The 18,821-nt window shown below is 46.2% G+C and overlaps 1 protein-coding gene across 1 annotated transcript in view; it reads left to right on the top strand.

The window, feature by feature from the left end:
- LOC119975950 (class I histocompatibility antigen, F10 alpha chain-like) overlaps positions 1 to 18,821 on the top strand; it is a 64,946-nt gene that overhangs the window by 25,826 nt on the left and 20,299 nt on the right. Inside the window, exons 2-4 of the mRNA XM_038815928.1 lie at positions 3,237 to 3,497; positions 9,166 to 9,441; positions 9,670 to 9,936. Of these exons, the coding sequence (XP_038671856.1) occupies positions 3,237 to 3,497; positions 9,166 to 9,441; positions 9,670 to 9,936 (804 nt within the window). The remainder of the gene's footprint in view (positions 1 to 3,236; positions 3,498 to 9,165; positions 9,442 to 9,669; positions 9,937 to 18,821) is intronic.

The following is an 18,821-nucleotide window of genomic DNA, read 5'->3' as shown; positions in this document are numbered from 1 at the left end:
GCCTGCCTGACATCCTTGTACCCTTTCCTACCTGTGTCGTTAGTGCCAATGTGGACTACGACTTGGGGCTGCTCCCCCTCCCCCTTAAGGACCCGGAAAACACGATCCGAGACATCACGTACCCTTGCACCTGGGAGGCAACATACCAAACGTGAGTCTCTCTCGCTCCCACAAAATCTCCTATCTGTGCCCCTGACTATTGAGTCCCCAATTACTAATGTTCTACTCCTTTCCCCCCTTCCCTTCTGAGCAACAGGGACAGACTCCGTGCCAGAGGCCCGTACCCCATGGCTTACCCCTGGTAAGTCCCCCCCCCACAAGTATCCAAAACGGTATACTTGTTACTCAGGGGAACGACCGCAGGGGGTCCCTGCACTGACTGCTTCTTCCCAGTCCCTCTTACAGTTACCCATCTATCTCCAGTCTTTGGTGTAACTACTTCCCTGAAGCTCCTATCTATGACCCCTTCTGCCTCCCGAATGATCCGAAGTTCATCCAGCTCAAGCTCCAGGTCCCTAACACGGTTTTTGAGGAGCTGGAGTTGGGTGCACTTCCCACAGATGAAATCAGCAGGGACACTGACGGCGTCCCTCACCTCAAACATTCTGCAGGAGGAGCATTGTACTGCCTTCCCTGACATCACCTCTAGATTAAAAAAAAAAAACAAGAAAAAGAAAAAGAAAGGAAGAGCTTACCTGATATTACCTCAAACCCTACTCCCGCTGAAAGGTAAGCAAATTTAAAGGCACTCACTCACTCACCTTCACGACAGGCCCCTGCTCCCGCTTCCCAACCACCGTGGGGTGGGAAACACTCACGAAGTGTTTCGGGTTTAACTGTCACTTGCCAACAGCCTCTCCACAAACCACCTTCAACTTAGGCTGACCGCACTGCACGTATGCAAATTTCCCCAGAACAGCTGATCAGTAGCTCTGCTCTGCTGCCCTCTGCTGGATGATTGCCTTCACTCAAATTCCTCGGGTCTCCTTCGCAGATTCACCTTCAACTTAGGCTGACCGCACTGCACGTATGCAAATTTCCCCAGTACAGCTGATCAGTAGCTCTGCTCTGCTGCCCTCTGCTGGATCTAATGATGATGTGGACGGCCACCTTCTTATGAAGATTGTATGGTTTGATGGTAGTTCTTGTGATTAACACGCATCCTTATGCAGTGAATTGCTTTCTTGGTGATATTTCGAGAACAGCCTCCAGAGAACTCTCACTAATGTCATAAAAATTAATGTGAGGAAGTTACTGACATGGCCAAGAAGGGATTTTCTATGAATGTTACTTACACTGACTTCCAGAAGGTGCTAGGATAGTTCCATGTAGGAGGCCATTAACAGAAAACGAAACCTTGCAGATTGCAAACAATTGGAGGATTGTGCAGCAAATTAGTGAGGAGGTGGGAATCAGCCAATAGAGAAATCTTACAAATCGCCAAGGACATGATGAGTGGAAGCTAAACTCTTTAATAGCTTAAACTAAATGACTAGAATTATACATCAATGCATTTTCCAATTACTCCATTTTGGGGGTGGTCTGTTTAGTAAATAGGAACATAAAGTTATTAAAAGACATTGATAAACTAAGCGAAAGTGCAGATCTATGGCAGGTAGACCAATGTTTAAAAACAATGCTCCTTAGTGCCCAAAGGTTGGGTGGGATTACAGCTTTATGAGGCTAGAGTGGGGGATTGGGCCTGGGGGGGTGCTCTTTTGATGCAGGCTCGATGGGCCAAATGACCTCCTTCTGCACTGTAAGAATTCTATGATTTTATGAATGCGAGGAAGTATGTGGTTATCCACCTGGGACATAGAACAGTGTGAAATGGCAAGTAGCTGTATCTGAGCACAATAGAGAGAATTAGAAAGTAGCATGAGAAGTACATAAATTACTAATAAATGATACATAAATAATAATTAAAAGAGGTTACTGGACCTTTGTGTCATGATAAACAAAGAACATGATAAACATGGAAAACAAAGAGATTGTTAAAATGCTTGAGAAATGAACAGGTTTAATTTATCAGGTCCATAACCTTTCTTCAGATTTGTTGCTGCCTCCCTGTTGATTATTTCCAGCAATTTCTTTTAATTTCAGATTTCCAACGTCTTCAGTGTTTTGCTTTTGCAAGTCATTATCATGCCACAGTTCTATTGGGTACATTAGGTTTGTAGTAATGCAATCAATTCTGGGCACTACAGCTCCAGAAGGCAGGGCCACAACACATTTAAAAATGGGAGATAGAGTTCACAGTCTGAAGTTGTTAAATTCGCTATTGAATCTGGGAGGCTGTAAAATGCTTCACTGGAAGGTGCGGTGCTGTGCCCACAGTTTGTGTTCGGTTTAGCTGAAACGGAGCAGGTCAAGGACAGAAATGTGAGCATGAGAGCAAGATGATGATCTGAAATGGCAAGGGGCCAGAAGGTCAGGTTATCTCTGCAGACTGAGCAAATTATGTAGATTGATCACCCACAGTCTGCATTTGGTCTCTCCGATATAGAGTAGACCACATTGTGAACAGGGAACCAGAACAGCGGGCCAGTAAGTGTAGTGATTGGGGGGACTGAGCTGGAAATAAACACAGCGCAGAGGAAAGAACAGAAAAATAAATCATTGCAATTGTGGGCGAATGAAGGAGAAGATTAATACTTGCCTATCGGCATCCAGTGCCCTGATTTTTAAAGTACAGTAAGAAGTCTTACAACACCAGGTTAAAGTCCAACAGAGTTGTTTCGAATCACCAGCTTTCGGAACACAGCTCTTTCCTCAGGTGAACGGCCGATTTTGAAACTTTGAGCTTTCGAACCGGCGTTGGCGTCCACATGGCGGCCTCCAGCCTCGCCCACCCCTTTGGAGATCCTTCATGTACCCCAGTTTGGAACTCCTGCTCTATGGCTTAGTATGATAAAACTGGGCGCATTGCCGCTCGAAGTCAATAGAAGCTCCCCATATCTGAGGTAAACAAATTGGACTGTCATAACTTATTCGAACCATCGTATTTATCGTTGTTATCTCAGAAATGTAAATATTATTGAAAGTGGGTAGACTTTTCTATATCCGGGCCGTTAATACATTGACTCTTCACGCGAGTGCAGACATTTTTTTGGTGTAAATTATTCAGATTTGACTCATTTGAAGCTCTTTCCCAAGTTGACCCTCAAGCTGATGTTTCTAGTGTTTGATCTGTCAATGATAATTGTGTCCTTTTAAAAAATATATATTTGTCCTAGTGTCTCATTCGCTCCTCTATCAGTACATCCTGAACCATGGGGTTGCGGATCTCCCAGAGTACAGTGTCATGGGAGTTTTGGATGGCTGCGAGACAGACTATTATGACAAAAATATGAACATAACTGTTCCAAGGCAAACATGGATGGCGGAAGCGTTTGACCAGCACTACTGGGGCGAGTGCACCATCACTTCAGCTGGTTTCCATGGACTCATCAAGGGACAGCTGGATAGATGGCTGCAGAAGGAAAACCAAACAGCAAGTGAGTCAAATAGTTTGAAGTCAATGGAGTGAGCGACAAGTGTATGTTTTTTAAAAAAACTTTTGGGGAGAGTGGGCCGCCCATTGTACTCCCTGCCTGAATGTCCATGCTGTTAAGACACCCTCATTTGCTTCTCACAGAATGGTTGTTGTAAGAAAGGAGACTCTGGGCCATCTTGCCCGCACTGGCGCTCCGATTGAGCAACTCATCCATTACCAATCCCCCGCCTTCTCCCCTGCACTTGCTTCCTTTTCAAAAGACAGTCTCATTCCCTTTTTGAACAATTCTATTGAACCTGCCTCCACCACACTCTTGGGCAGAGCATTCCAACTCCTAGCCAGTTGCTGCCTGAGAAGAAAGGTTTTTCTCCTATCACTTTTGCTCCTTTTCCTAATTACTTTAAATCTGTGCCCGCTCCTTTTGGTATTCGTCCCAGTGGGAACGGCGTCTCCCTATTCTACTCCATCCAGGCCCTTCATGAATTGGAATATCTCTATCAAGTTTACACTCGACCCTTTTCATTGGGTGAACTGTTGTAACTCATCCAGCCTTCATAATTGAAGCTCCTCATCCATCAAGTTATTCTTGTAAATGTTTTCTGTACCTTCTCCAATGTCATCAAATGCTGCCCACAGTGTGGTGCCAGAACTGGACGCTCTCGCTGAGGCCGAACTGGTTCCATTTTCATATTCATATTCACCATAACCTCTTTTATTCTATCCCCCGCCACTAATAAAGCCTAGGACACTGCTTGCGTTCTCCAACTTTCCTGCCACCTTTAAAGAACTGTTTCACATCTACACCCAGACTCTCCAGTCCCCTTTTAGAGTCATTACCTTTATTTTATACTGTCTCCTCATATTCTTCCTGCGAAAATGAATCACTTCACATTTCTTTCCATTGTACCTCACCTTCATTTAAATTCACTTTCAGGCATAATGGCCCTGGGGGTATAACTGATGGGTTTCCGCCTACCCGTCGTTTTTTAACCCAACTGAATTGGAGCTTGATTCCAGGAGAAATTTTCAGAACTGATGGCAAGCGAAATACAGACACCCATTGAACAGAGCGCTGCTTTACACACCAGTCATTAATTGGGCATACGAACATACGGGTATTGCATATGGCGGTGCCTTAAGAGAGACATTGGCTGGGATGGTGTTCGTTACTTATAGTTTCGAGTTCCCATTACAGTTTCAATAGCCATCGGAAGGCGATGCACGAGAATGAGCTTTTATATTTATTAAATAGACTCGAAAATAGTACATTTTTACAGTTACAGACAAGGGTCATGGAGGTCGTGAGAGGCTTTTGAAGTTGGGAAGGAGTGTTAGCAATTAATGTTTTCCATGAATTGTTAATGAGGGGCACAGAGCGACAGGAAAATGAAAGGTCGAAATTGGGATTTCTCCCATTATAATCCGCGATGTTATAGAATCATAGAATTTACAGTGCAGAGGAGGCCATTCGGCCCATCGAGTCTGCACCGGCCCTTGGAATGAGCGCAGTACTTAAGTCCGCGTCTCCACTCTATCCCTGTTACCCAGTAACCCCGCCTAACATTATGGGCATGAAGGAGCAATTTAGCATGGCCAATCCACCTAACCTGCACACCTTTGGACCGTTTATTACTGTTTATTTTAAAATGGAATTCAATGCATACATGAGAAGTAATAGAATTTACAGTGCAGAAGGAGGCCATTCAGCCCATCGAGTCTGCACCGGCTGTTGACAAGAGCACCCCACCCTATCCCCATAACCCCACCCAACACTAAGGGCAATTTTGGAAACTAAGGGGCAATTTAGCATGGCCAATCCACCTAACCTGCACATCTTTGGACTGTGGGAGGAAATCGGAGCCCCCGGAGGAAACCCACGCACATCAGGGAGAATGTGCAGACTCCGCACAGACAGCGACCCAAGCCGGGAATTGAACCTGGGATCCTGGAGCTGTGAAACAATTGTGCTAACCAGTATGCTGCCGTGCTGCCCTAAGTAAGATTATCTAATGAAATGAGCATAAGCAGAGAAACAATGATTGGAGCCAACAATGATTTTGAGTTTAACTTGTGATAAATGTAGGAATTTTGGGTATATTGTATGCTAGGTACTTGGTGCAGTAAGGGTTAAAGGCCTGGGTTAGTGTGTGTATGGCTGCTGCAGCCATGGTGTAGTAAGGGTAAAAGACCTGGGTTGGTGTGTGTATGGTTGCTGCAGTCATGGTGCAGTAAGGGTTAAAGGCCTGGGTTAGTGTGTGTATGACTGCTGCAGTCATGGTGCAGTAAGGGTTAAAGGCCTGGGTTAGTGTGTGTATGGCTGCTGCAGTCATGGTGCAGTAAGGGTTAAAGGCCTGGGTTAGTGTGTGTATGGTTGCTGCAGTCATGGTGCAGTAAGGGTTAAAGGCCTGGGTTAGTGTGTGTATGGCTGCTGCAGTCATGGTGCAGTAAGGGTTAAAGGCCTGGGTTAGTGTGTGTATGGCTGCTGCAGTCATGGTGCAGTATGGGTTAAAGGCCTGGGTTAGTGTGTGTATGGCTGCTGCAGAATTGTTTTTAAAGAATCCTGGTGTGAAAGGTTTTGGGAGCCAGAGGTGCAATGACAGCATCATAAGCAGTGTGGGCTAACGGAATTTTGTTTGGATTAAGGGGATCCCTGTGGAGGTAACTAGATTTCAGCTTTGTAAGATGATGTAATTACTGAGAGGAGCTAAGATCAGGCACTTTGTAGAAAAACTGTTTCAGTTGAGTTTTAGATTGAGAGGTCAGCAGAGGTCAAACATCTGCTCGCATCAGTTCGGTTAAAGATATGTCTGCAGACGGATGACCAGTTTCTTTATAAACAGTTCAGAATTGTGTGATTGGAAGGTGAGGTAAAACAAGCCGTGAAGTAGCTTCTGATAAAAATACAGCCAGAATTACTGTGTGGTTCTGGCATTTTTCTTTTAAAAATATTTTTATTCTACTTTTTCACATTTTCTCCCAACTTTGCACCCACCAGCAATAAAAAATAAGCGGTAGCGAATATAATCCCCATATCAATAACAACAATCCCATCCTCCCACCAACCCCCAAACAAGTGCCGCATGCTAACAATGACAAAAGGGAACCATTAACACTCACAGTCCCCCTCACCCCAACCCTCCCAATCCCCCTCCAACTAATGTTCGCTGTTATCCAATTCTTGAAATTGTATAATGAATAATGCCCATGAATTGTAGAACCCCTCCATCCTTCCCCTCAGTTCAAACTTAACCTTCTCAAGAGTCAAGCATTCCAAAAGGTCCCCCCGCCACGGTACAGGGTGGAGAGGTTGCTCTCCATCCCAACAGCATCCGCCTTTGGGAGATCAATGAGGCAAAGGATACATCAGTCTCCTCACCCGTTTCCAACCCCGGCTGGTCCGACACCCCAAATATGGCCTCCCGAGGGCCCGAGTCCAGTTTCACGTGCACCACTTTAGCGATTACCCTAAAAACCACCTTCCAGTAATCCTCTAGCTTTGGACAGGACCAAAACATATGAACGTGATTTGCGGCCCTCCGTAACATTCACACACATCTTCTACCCCCTCAAAGAATCGGCTCATCTTTGCCCTTGTGAGTTGTGCTCACATACCATCTTTAGCTGTATCAGCCCCAACCTCATGCACGAGGTGGAGGCGTTCACTCTTCAGAGCACCTCACACCAGAACCCCTCCTCCATACCCTCTCCCAACTCTTCCTCCCACTTTGTTTTGATCCCTTCCAGTGGTGCTTTCTCCTCTTTAAAATAGCCCCGTAAATCACTGACACTACCACCTTCTCCAGTCCCCCTGTCGTCAGTACCTCCTCCAGCAATGTGGAGGCCGGCTCCTTCGGGAAGATCTGTAACTCCTCCCTGACAAAATTTCGAACATGCATGTATCTAAACATGTCCCTCTGCTCCAGCCCATAAGTTGCTTCCAGCTCCTTCAATCCTGCAAACCCAAGAAACAAATCTTTTAGTCCTTTCTGTCCCACTTCCCTGGCTCAAATCTGTGGTTCCCCTGAATCGGCATTTCCCTTGACCCTGCCCCCAACCCGAAGTGTTGGCGAAACTGCCTCCAAATTCTCAAGTAAGCTATTGTTACCGGACTCCCTGAGTGTTTCCCCAGGGCCATCAGGAGTGGCGCTGTTGCTAGCACCTTCAATCCCGACCTCCTGCACAAACTCTCCTCCATTCTGACCCATTGGGAATCAACCCCATCAGGTTCGGAAGTCCCAAACCCCCTGCCTGACTTCCCCTCTGTAGCACCACCTTTCTAACTCTTGAGTGTGGTTCTGACATGATTCAGGTCTTTTCTTTAAAGCAGTGTCACAATGGCACAGTGGTTAGCACTTCTGCCTCACAGTGCCCGGGACCCAGGTTCGATTTGAGTCTTGGATGACTGCCTGTGGGGAGTCTTACATCCTCCCGTTGTCTGCGTATGTTTCCTGCGGGTGCTCCAGTTTCCCCCCACAGTTCAAAGATGAGCAGTTTAGGTGGATTGGCCATGCTATATTCTCCCTTATTACCTTAAAAAAATAGGTACGGTTATTGGAATAGGTTAGGGACATGGGCTGAGGTAGGGTGCTTTTTCATTGGATCGGTGCAGACTCAATGGGCTGAGATGTCCCCATCTGCACAGTAGGTATTCCATGGTTACATTTTTAAAATCTTCATTCATTCATTTCATTTTTCATTTCATCTGTTTCTCGAAGTAGAACATAAGAACATAAGAACTAGGAGCAGGAGTAGGCCATCTGGCCCCTCGAGCCTGCTCCGCCATTCAATGAGATCATGGCTGATCTTTTGTGGACTCAGCTCCACTTTCCGGCCCGAACACCATAACCCTTAATCCCTTTATTCTTCAAAAAACTATCTATCTTTACCTTAAAAACATGTAATGAAGGAGCCTCAACTGCTTCACTGGGCAAGGAATTCCATAGATTCACAACCCTTTGGGTGAAGAAGTTCCTCCTAAACTCAGTCCTAAATCTACTTCCCCTTATTTTGAGGCTATGTCCCCTAGTTCTGCTTTCACCTGCCAGTGGAAACAACCTGCCCGCATCTCCAGATATCTCTACAGCGGGTATTCCTGAATGTTAATTGTATTTGAAAGTGGATTGAGAGCTAGGATGGTTTTTTTGTTGTTTGAGTGGAAACATAGACAGCAGTGAGGGATTATTTTGCTACTGTTTTGATTAGTTTAGTTCAGCTGGCTGGACAGCTGTTTCATGATGTAAAGCAGGGCCAGGAGCGCCGGTTCGATTCCCATACCGCCTAAGGATATTCATGAAGCTTGCCCCTCTCCTGAGGTAGTGAACCTCAGGTTAAATCACCATCAGTCAGTTCTCCCTGTAAAAGATGCAAGCAGCCTATGGTCATCTGGGACTCTGGTGACTTACCGTTTTATCTTAACTAAATTAAAATTACACTTTGGGATTTATGTTCAGTGTCCTAACCACTATTGGGGTCTGGTCCAGTGATCGTAAGATCTGTTCTGTAAATTCAACCTCCCCATTTATTGAGATGTGTTTTCTGCACTTTGCTTAAATTCTACCGACAGCAATGAATGGATTCAATGGGAGGTTGAAGCAAAGAGAAATTCTCAAATTTGCTGTGAATAGATGAGGTAAATGTCAAAACTTTCATGGACTAAATTGATATTTCAGGTACCCATTTCGTACAAGGACTGTTTGGCTGTGAGCTGAATGGTACCAAACCTAGCGGCGGGATTCTGAAGTTAGCTTACGATGGGATTTATGTTCTGAGCTTTGATAAAAACACATTGGTTTGGACTGCACATCAACAAATTGCTCAGGAAATGAAAGAGAAGTGGAATAGAGAAACAAAGATGAACCGTTATTTCAAGAGCCTGCTAGAAAATGACTGTGTGAATCTATGGTGGACGTACTATGCTATTGGAAACACATCCCTCACCAGGAAAGGTAAGTTGAGGACAATGTAGAGGTTATTTTCAAGCTTGTCGTAAAGAATGCAATGGTTCCATACATTGGCCCTGATTCTGTTGGAGGCCTTTTCGTGCTCGAATCCCTTTAACTGGGCTGATTCGTTGCTGCCTGGGATAAACTTGCGGCAAAAAGCTATGCTTCCCTCATGGCTTTATAACCATGATTTGCGTTGACCGTGAAACTAACTGTCATTATGCCATCCAGTTATTCCCGAGGTCTCAGTCAGTGCCAGGGATGGGTCAGGTTGGTGTCTCCAGTGCACCGTGCGTGGATTTTACCCACAGTCCATCGATGTGACCTGGCTGAAGAATGGGGAACACGTTCCTGAGACCAGATCGACTGGCTTGCTGCCCAATGAAAATGGGACCTATCAACTGACGACAGTCCTCCAATTTGACCCGTATGACGGGAAGCAGTATTCTTGCCACATTGAGCACAGCAGCTTGCCGAATGGGAAGACTGTCCCTTGGGGTAAGAGCAATTTCCTAATGTTGTAGTCCAGCATATGCCAGACTCACTTGTTTCTTTGTTGTTGTTGTTGTTGGATATATTACTTTATGTCTTGGGTATACAAGTTTTATCATCAAATAAGCAACTTTTCCCATATGAAACAACTTTTCCCATAAACCATGAACAGTCAACACCCCTGATAATTCACGAACAGTTGGATAAGGTTATGGAATAAAACAAACTGTCAGGCATGTCTGCGAGTTGATCTTACTCTTTCTTGGGCAAGGCAATTTTGAAAAGTTCCTGGACAACATAATACTGTACCCTCAACAGCGAGGCCCATGACTAACACATGGAGCACTTTGTCCACCTCGCCACCTTTCTAAATGCACTGGCATCCCATTTACAGTCTGGAATATCTTCTGATTCTCGGAAACCTTGTTCTCCGGTCGCCTTTAGGCTGTCGCGATGAATGTTCCTTGTGAAAGTTGCTAAAATGCCTGCACTCCCAGGCCCCCAACCCTTTCATCAAGTACTGCCATTCACCGGCTCATTAAAGAGCTGCCCATGAGAGCTGCTCATTGAGCTGCTTCCCCCACACTTTTATCTTTATTTCCGCATGTCTGTCACCCTATCTTAAAAATGGGGAGCGCAGTCACGATTTCATAATTGCTGCACCAAATAGTGAACATAACATTATTGTGACAGATTGCGATAAGGTGGCCACCTAATGTTGCATCACAGCAGAAAATGACTTTTAGCATTATGTTCTATTTTAGTACAGTAAGAAGTCTTACAACACCAGGTTAAAGTCCAACAGGTTTGTTTCAAACACGAGCTTTCGGAGCACGGCTCCTTCTTCAGGTGAGTTCGTGTTTGAAACAAACCTGTTGGACTTTAACCTGGTGTTGTAAGACTTCTTACTGTGCTCACCCCAGTCCAACGCCGGCATCTCCACATCATGGCTATTTTAGTACAACGTTGAACAACACAAAACTGACTAGCTCCCTGCACCTACCCCAACCCCTCCGTGTCCCCAAAGTAACCAGAGCCACCAAGCAGGTTTGCACATCTCTGGACTCTTATGGAACAATTTTAGCGTGGCCAATTTACCTAACCTGCACACCATTGGACACTAAAGAGCAATTTAGTATGGCCAATGCACTTAACACTGATAGATGCAGGAGGCGGGTCAGAGTTGCTGTTCTGTATTGTACTGACATTCAACATAATACTAATAGTCGCTTTGTTCTGTGATGTAACATTAGGTGCCCACCTTGTACACTAAGGGCCAAATAGCATGGTCAATTCACCTAAACTGCACATCTTTGGACACTAAGGGTTAATTTAGCATGGCCAATCCACCTAATCTTCACATCCTTGGCCTGTGGGAGGAAACTGGAGCACATGGAGGAAACCCACGCAGGTACAGGGAGAATGTGCAAACTCCACACAGTCACCCAGGGCTGGAATTGAACCCGGCTCCTTAACGCTGTGAGGCAACAGTGCTACCACTGTGACACTATACTGTGCAGACTGAACAGAGCTGTGGATGACTTAAGCTGACCATGTCCCAGCACTGAGTAGAGAAATATTTCCTGATCAATTCAATCTTCCCTTTCCTATCTCCCTCCCTTCTAGCCATCTTCCCCTGCTCCCTCCTACGGATTCATAGACAGGTTCATGGACGTTACAGCACAGAAAGAGGCCATTTGGCCCATCCTGTCCACTCCAGTCAACAAAGATCAACTACACTAATCCCATTTTCCAGCGATTGGCCGACAACCCTGGAAATTGTGGCAGTGCAAGTGAATATCTAAATGATTTTGTATGATTTGTAAATGTTACGAATGCTTCCATTTGAAAAACTACCTGCACTGGTTCCTCGCCCTCGACACTGACACCAATGGGCTCATGGAGTACCTGGCTGGTGATAACGGAAGGGGTGCCACCGACTGCACTGCCTATTTCCTAACCATTGCAATGTTTGCATCCCACTAATAGTCTTACAAATTGGGCAATGCTAACCCCCTCTCCCCAAATATCCCTCTCCAAGAACACCCTCCCGCTGACCGATCCTTACCCATCCACGCGAACCTCAAAATCGTCCCATTAAATTTCCTAAAAAATGACTTGGGCACAAAGATCAGGAGGTTCTGAAACACAAACAAATGCATCAGCAACATCTCATCTTTACTGTCTGGATCCGACCAGCCAATGACAGTGGCAGCATATCCCTCATCTAAAAGTCTGCCAACCGCGCAAAATTCAACCTATGTAGCTGGGCCAAACTACACACCACTTTTATTCCAGGATAAATTTTCCACACCTCTACCAGCCGAAGCAGCAAGCTCCTTAATTGGGAATATCTAATATTTCCCCATGTTGAGCTTATACCCTGAAAGGAGACCAAACTCCTCCAAAATCTCCTTGGTCCTGTCAAAGCTCCCGACCGGGTCCGAACTACACAACAGGAAATCATCCCCGTACAAAGAAACTAGGTGCTCTGCCCCCCCCCCTCCCCCCGCTCAAAACCCCTCCACCCCCTTGAGACACTAAGTGCCATTCCCAATGGCCCAATTGCTGGGGCAAAGAGCAGCAGGAAGAGCAGACACCCCTGTCTTTGTCCCCCAGTGTAACCAAGAAATACTCCAAGCTGAACCTGTTAGTCCGAACACTCGCCTTAGATGCCCAATACAACAACGGACCCAGTCCACGAATCCCTGTCAAAACGCAAACTGCCCCAGCACCTCGAATAAGTATGCCCACTCAATGAAAACTATCTCCTCTCCATCACCACCATCAATTACACTTTGCATCCCTCCAAGGGCATCATTATTACATTCAGTAACCTCAGGAAAATCATTGACAACTGTCGTCCCTTCACAAAATCTTTCTTGTCCTCACGTATCACCCCCGGTACACTATATTGTCTCTCCATGTCGCCAATAGCTTTGCATCCACATTCAAAAGTGAAATTGGGTGATACGAATCATACTATTCTGGGTCATTGTCTTTCTTTAAAATGAGTGATACAGTATTGAAGGCTGCAACAACATGTGTGGGGACACGGGCATGGTGGAGCTCTCCCCTCACCATCAACTCAGTATATATTTCAACTAGCACGGGCCTCAGTTCCAACCCAAATTTCTTGCAGAACTTGGCTAGGAATCCATCTGGACCTGGGGCCTTCCACAACTGCATCAACTCTATGCAATGCCTTACCTTCCTACGCCCGATCGGGGCCCCCAGTCTCTGCACCTTCACTTCCACCATCCTTGGGAACTCCAGTCCATCCAAAACCGTCTCATACCCTCATGCTCCACCAGAGGCTCTGAACTATACAATTCCCAGTAAAAAGCCTTGAGCACCCCATTTACCTCCTCCAGATCCATTAACACAGTATCCCCGCCATCTCACATCCTCCCAATTTCCTCTGCCACAGCCTGCCTCCTCAGCTGATGCACAAGCACCTTGCCGGCTTTCTCCCCATTTTCATATACTGCCCCTGGCCTTGCACAGTTACCACTTTCTTTCCTGTGGACATGAGCCCATCTCCATCTGCAGCTTCTGTCTCTTCTTCAACAGTGTCTCCTCAGGTACTGCTACATACCTCTGGTCAACCCTCAGAATGGCTGCCACCAGCCTCAATTGCTCAGCCTACTCTTTCCTCTCCTTGAGAGCCCGGATTGAGATAAACTCTCTCCTTACCACTGCCTTCAGCCTCTCCCACAACATCCCTCATATTGTGCTGCTCCATGGTTCTGGCTAGCCACCCTTATCTTTTCGCAAACCTCCTTATACGCCAATAACCCCACTTCTGACCCCTTCTGTGGTCTTTGGGGACTCGTAAATCTACACAGTGCGGCACAGGGTCAGACACCACAAACGCCAGATACTCCAATCCAATCCCCCACCAACAGCGCCTTCTCCAGGACAGAGAAGTCACCCAGGAGTACACCTGGTGGACATATGAGAAGTACAAAAATTCCTTCTCCTTCGGCCTCTCAAACCGCCATGTGTCTGTCCTTCCCATTCATTCCATAAACCCAAGCACCTCCTTTTCTTGGTCGATGACCAGTCCAACCTATGGTCTAGCACCGCATTAACCCCGCCCTCATAATCAGCCGGAGTTGTCCAGGTCTGGAATTTTTACCAAAACCCACCTCAAGCTCCGCATCATCCCAATTTAGGGCATACACATTCACCAGCCCCATGGGTATCCCTTCCAACCTCCACTCACCACCACAAATATACCCGTAGCCCCCCACCTCAAAAGCCACCCTCTTATTGATCAACACAGCCATTCTGTCATCTTCATATCCAACCCCAAATGAAATACCTGCCCCACCCAGCCCTTCCTCAATCTCGTCTGGTCCCCCTCCTTCAAATGCGTCACGTGAAGAAACACTAAGTCCACCCTCAAACTACTTCAATGTGCAAAAATGCGAGACCTCTGTATCTGGCCCATTCAAACCCTGAATGTTCCACCTGATCAATACCCCCATAAGCAAAGAGAAAGACAACTAACCATCACCATCACCCTTCCCACTCCCTCCACAGATCATTCCCCCACTTCACTCCCATTAACTAGACTACCTGCTAGTATGGTGACCCCCACAGGAGGCAACCGCCTAACCCTTTCCCCCACTACCCCTCACCTGCAATTCTCCAAAAACAGTTGAACCCAGTTACCCAATCCACACCCAAACACTGTATATACATCAACCCATGTGGCACACACACCTGCATTCCCCATACTGGCAGATCCAAAGTTCAATGTCCTCAAGTCTCCCAGTCCATGGTGTCTGATAATTTTACTCGCCTCCTCTGGTGCATCAAATAAAATTCCTGATTCTGGTGCGTGACCCAAAGATGAGGAGGATACAATACCCCGAAATTCATTCCTTTCTTGTTGAAAGCCACCTTGACCCTGTTGAACCTAGCCTGCCACTTGGCGAACTCCGCAGCCAAGTCCTGGTAGATACGCACCATGTTTCCTTCACAGTTACAGCCTCTAATCTCCTTGACCTACCGCAGAATCTCCACTTTGTCCAGACAAGACCACCATCACCCACGGTTGCTCCCCTGCTTTTGGCCTCGTCCTTGAACTGCCTCAGGAGGATGGTCAAAGACACCCTCACCCACCAACTTCTCAAACATATTTGTCACATACTTTTTATACCAACAAAAAGGAAGGACGGAAGAAAGAGGGAAAATCGACCGTGGATATCTAAGGAAATAAGGGAGAGTATCAAATTGAAGGAAAAAGCATATAAAGTGGCAAAGATTGCTGGGAGATTAGAGGACTGGGAAATCTTTAGGGGGCAACAGAAAGCTACTAAAAAAGCTATAAAGAAGAGTAAGATAGAGTATGAGAGTAAACTTGCTCAGAATATAAAAACAGACAGTAAAAGTTTTTACAAATATATAAGACAAAAAAGAGTGGCTAAGGTAAATATTGGTCCTTTAGAGGATGAGAAGGGAGTTTTAATAATGGGAAATGAGGAAATGGCTGAGGAACTGAACAGGTTTTTTGGGTCGGTCTTCACAGTGGAAGACACAAATAACATGCCAGTGACTGATAGAAATGAGGCTATGACAGGTGAGGACCTTGAGACGTTATCACTAAGGAGGGAGTGATGGGCAAGCTAATGGGGCTAAAGGTAGACAAGTCTCCTGGCCCTGATGGAATGCATCCCAGAGTGCTAAAAGAGATGGCTAGGGAAATTGCAGATGCACTAGTGATAATTTACCGAAATTCACTAGACTCTGGGGTGGTCCCGGTGGATTGGAAATTAGCAAACGTGACGCCACTGTTTAAAAAAGGAGGTAGGCAGAAAGCAGGAAATTATAGGCCAGTGAGTTTAACTTCGGTAATAGGGAAGATGCTGGAATCTATCATCAAGGAAGAAATTGCGAGGCATCTGGATAGAAATTGTCCCATTGGGCAGACGCAGCATGGGTTCGTAAAAGGCAGGTCGTGCCTAACTAATTTAGTGGAATTTTTTGAGGACATTACCAGTGCAGTAGATAACGGGGAGCCGATGGATGTGGTATATCTGGATTTCCAGAAAGCCTTTGACAAGGTGCCACACAAAAGGTTGCTGCATAAGATAAAGATGCATGGCATTAAGGGTAAAGTAGTAGCATGGATAGAGGAGTGGTTAATTAATAGAAAGCAAAGAGTTGGGATAAATGGGTGTTTCTCTGGTTGGCAATCAGTAGCTAGTGGTGTCCCTCAGGGATCCGTGTTGGGCCCACAATTGTTCACAATTTACATTGATGATTTGGAGTTGGGGACCAAGGGCAATGTGTCCAAGTTTGCAGATGACACTAAGATGAGTGGTAAAGCGAAAAGTGCAGAGGATACTGGAAGTCTGCAGAGGGATTTGGATAGGTTAAGTGAATGGGCTCGGGTCTGGCAGATGGAATACAATGTTGACAAATGTGAGGTTATCCATTTTGGTAGGAATAACAGCAAACGGGATTATTATTTAAACGATAAAATATTAAAGCATGCCGCTGTTCAGAGAGACTTGGGTGTGCTAGTGCATGAGTCACAGAAGGTTGGTTTACAAGTGCAACAGGTGATTAAGAAGGCAAATGGAATTTTGTCCTTCATTGCTAGAGGGATGGAGTTTAAGACTAGGGAGGTTATGTTGCAATTGTATAAGGTGTTAGTGCGGCCACACCTGGAGTATTGTGTTCAGTTTTGGTCTCCTTACTTGAGAAAGGACGTACTGGCGCTGGAGGGTGTGCAGAGGAGATTCACTAGGTTAATCCCAGAGCTGAAGGGGTTGGATTATGAGGAGAGGTTGAGTAGACTGGGACTGTACTCGTTGGAATTTAGAAGGATGAGGGGGGATCTTATAGAAACATTTAAAATTATGAAGGGAATAGATAGGATAGATGCGGGCAGGTTGTTTCCACTGGCGGGTGACAGCAGAACTAGGGGCATAGCCTCAAAATAAGGGGAAGTAGATTTAGAACTGAGTTTAGGAGGAACTTCTTCACCCAAAGGGTTGTGAATCTATGGAATTCCTTGCCCAGTGAAGCAGTTGAGGCTCCTTCATTACATGTTTTTAAGGTAAAGATAGATAGTTTTTTGAAGAATAAAGGGATTAAGGGTTATGGTGTTCGGGCCGGAAAGTGGAGCTGAGTCCACAAAAGATCAGCCATGATCTCATTGAATGGCGGAGCAGGCTCGAGGGGCCAGATGGCCTACTCCTGCTCCTAGTTCTTATGTTATGTTCTGGCCTGCATTCCCTCAATCCCTTCAGGCAGCCACACAATCTGGAAATTCTGCCTCCTGGAGCGATTCTCCAAGTCCTTCTCCTTCTCCCTCAACCGCTTCGGGTCCGCTGCCACGCGTACCACTGGGGGAGGCCAACGGGACCTCGTGATCCACCACCAACTCCTCCACCTTCTGGAATGCCGAACTCTGCACCTCCAAACTTTGCTCCACTCTCTCAATAGGCACCCTGATTGGCTCTGTCACCTTAGCCAGGTTCTCCAAAGCCTGTTGCCTCTGCTGTTGGAACTTGTCATCAAAAAATCCACCAATTGCTCGGTAGACCACTGGACAGGCAAAGATAACTCTCTGCCATCTTTCCCTCTATCGCACTTCGAACGTCCTCTTGGCCAGACTGCTGCCTCTTGTTTGATACACTTCTCGTTCGAAAAGCCATGATTCTCCTACTGGAGGAGAAATCCTATATCTCACTGTTCATGCACTTTTCACCAGCAAACATCCCTATATCGGGTGAAAGGGACCAAACAATTCCACCTCGAAAAGGAGCCATCAATTGTGAGACAACTCACTCCGTGGCTGCCACCTGAAGTCAGCCTTCTACCGCTTACCTTAAATCTAAACCCCTGGTTACTGGCCCCTCTATTATTGGACTAAGTGTCTTTTTTTTTTTATAAATTTAGCGTACCCAATTATTTTTTTCCAATTAAGGGGCAATTTAGCGTGGCCAATCCACCTAACCTGCACATCTTTTTGGGTTGTGGGGGTGAAACCCACGCAGGCACGGGGAGAATGTGCAAACTCCACACAGACAGTGACCCAGGGCCGGGATTCGAACCCGGGTCCTCAGCGCCGTAGGCAGCAATGCTAACCACTGTGCCACCGTGCTGCCCGGACTAAGTGTCTTTACTGCCCATCACATCTATGTCCCTCATCATCTCATACAGCTCTATCAGTTTCACTCTAAACTTTAGCCGATAGAAGGTAAACAGTCCCAGCCTTTCCAATCTTTCCTCATAGCCCAAATCGTCCAGCCCAGGCAGCGTCCTGGCAAATCTCCTCTGCACCCTCTCTAGTGCAATCGCATCCTTCCTATAATGTTCCACTCATCTTGCTGCCTCTCTCTGACTTGTTTCCTCTTTTGCTGGCCCTTTTTCTCCACACATGTCCCCGTTTTCCCTTCCCTCCATCCTACTTCCTGAATACAATAATAAAGAACAAAGAACAAAGAAAATTACAGCACAGGAACAGGCCCTTCGGCCCTCCCAGCCTGCGCCGATCCAGATCCTTTATCTAAACATGTCTCCTATTTTCCAAGGTCTACTTCCCTCTGTTGCCGCCCGTTCATATACCTGTCTAGATGCCTCTTAAATGATGCTATCGTGCCCGCCTCTACCACCTCCGCTGGTAAAGCGTTCCAGGCACCCACCACCCTCTGTGTAAAAACTTTCCACGCACATCTCCCTTAAACTTTCCCCCTCTCACCTTGAAATCGTGACCCCTTGTAACTGACACCCCCACTCTTGGAAAAAGCTTGTTGCTATCCACCCTGTCCATACCTCTCATAATTTTGTATACCTCAATCAGGTCCCCCCTCAACCTCCGTCTTTCCAACGAAAACAATCCTAATCTACTCAACCTTTCTTCATAGCTA

The sequence above is a fragment of the Scyliorhinus canicula genome, chromosome 13 (assembly GCF_902713615.1).
Source record: "Scyliorhinus canicula chromosome 13, sScyCan1.1, whole genome shotgun sequence".
Classification (NCBI taxonomy): Eukaryota; Metazoa; Chordata; class Chondrichthyes; order Carcharhiniformes; family Scyliorhinidae; genus Scyliorhinus; species Scyliorhinus canicula.
The sequence above is the reverse complement of the archived record's forward strand: the minus strand, read 5'-3'. Positions and strand labels throughout refer to the sequence as shown.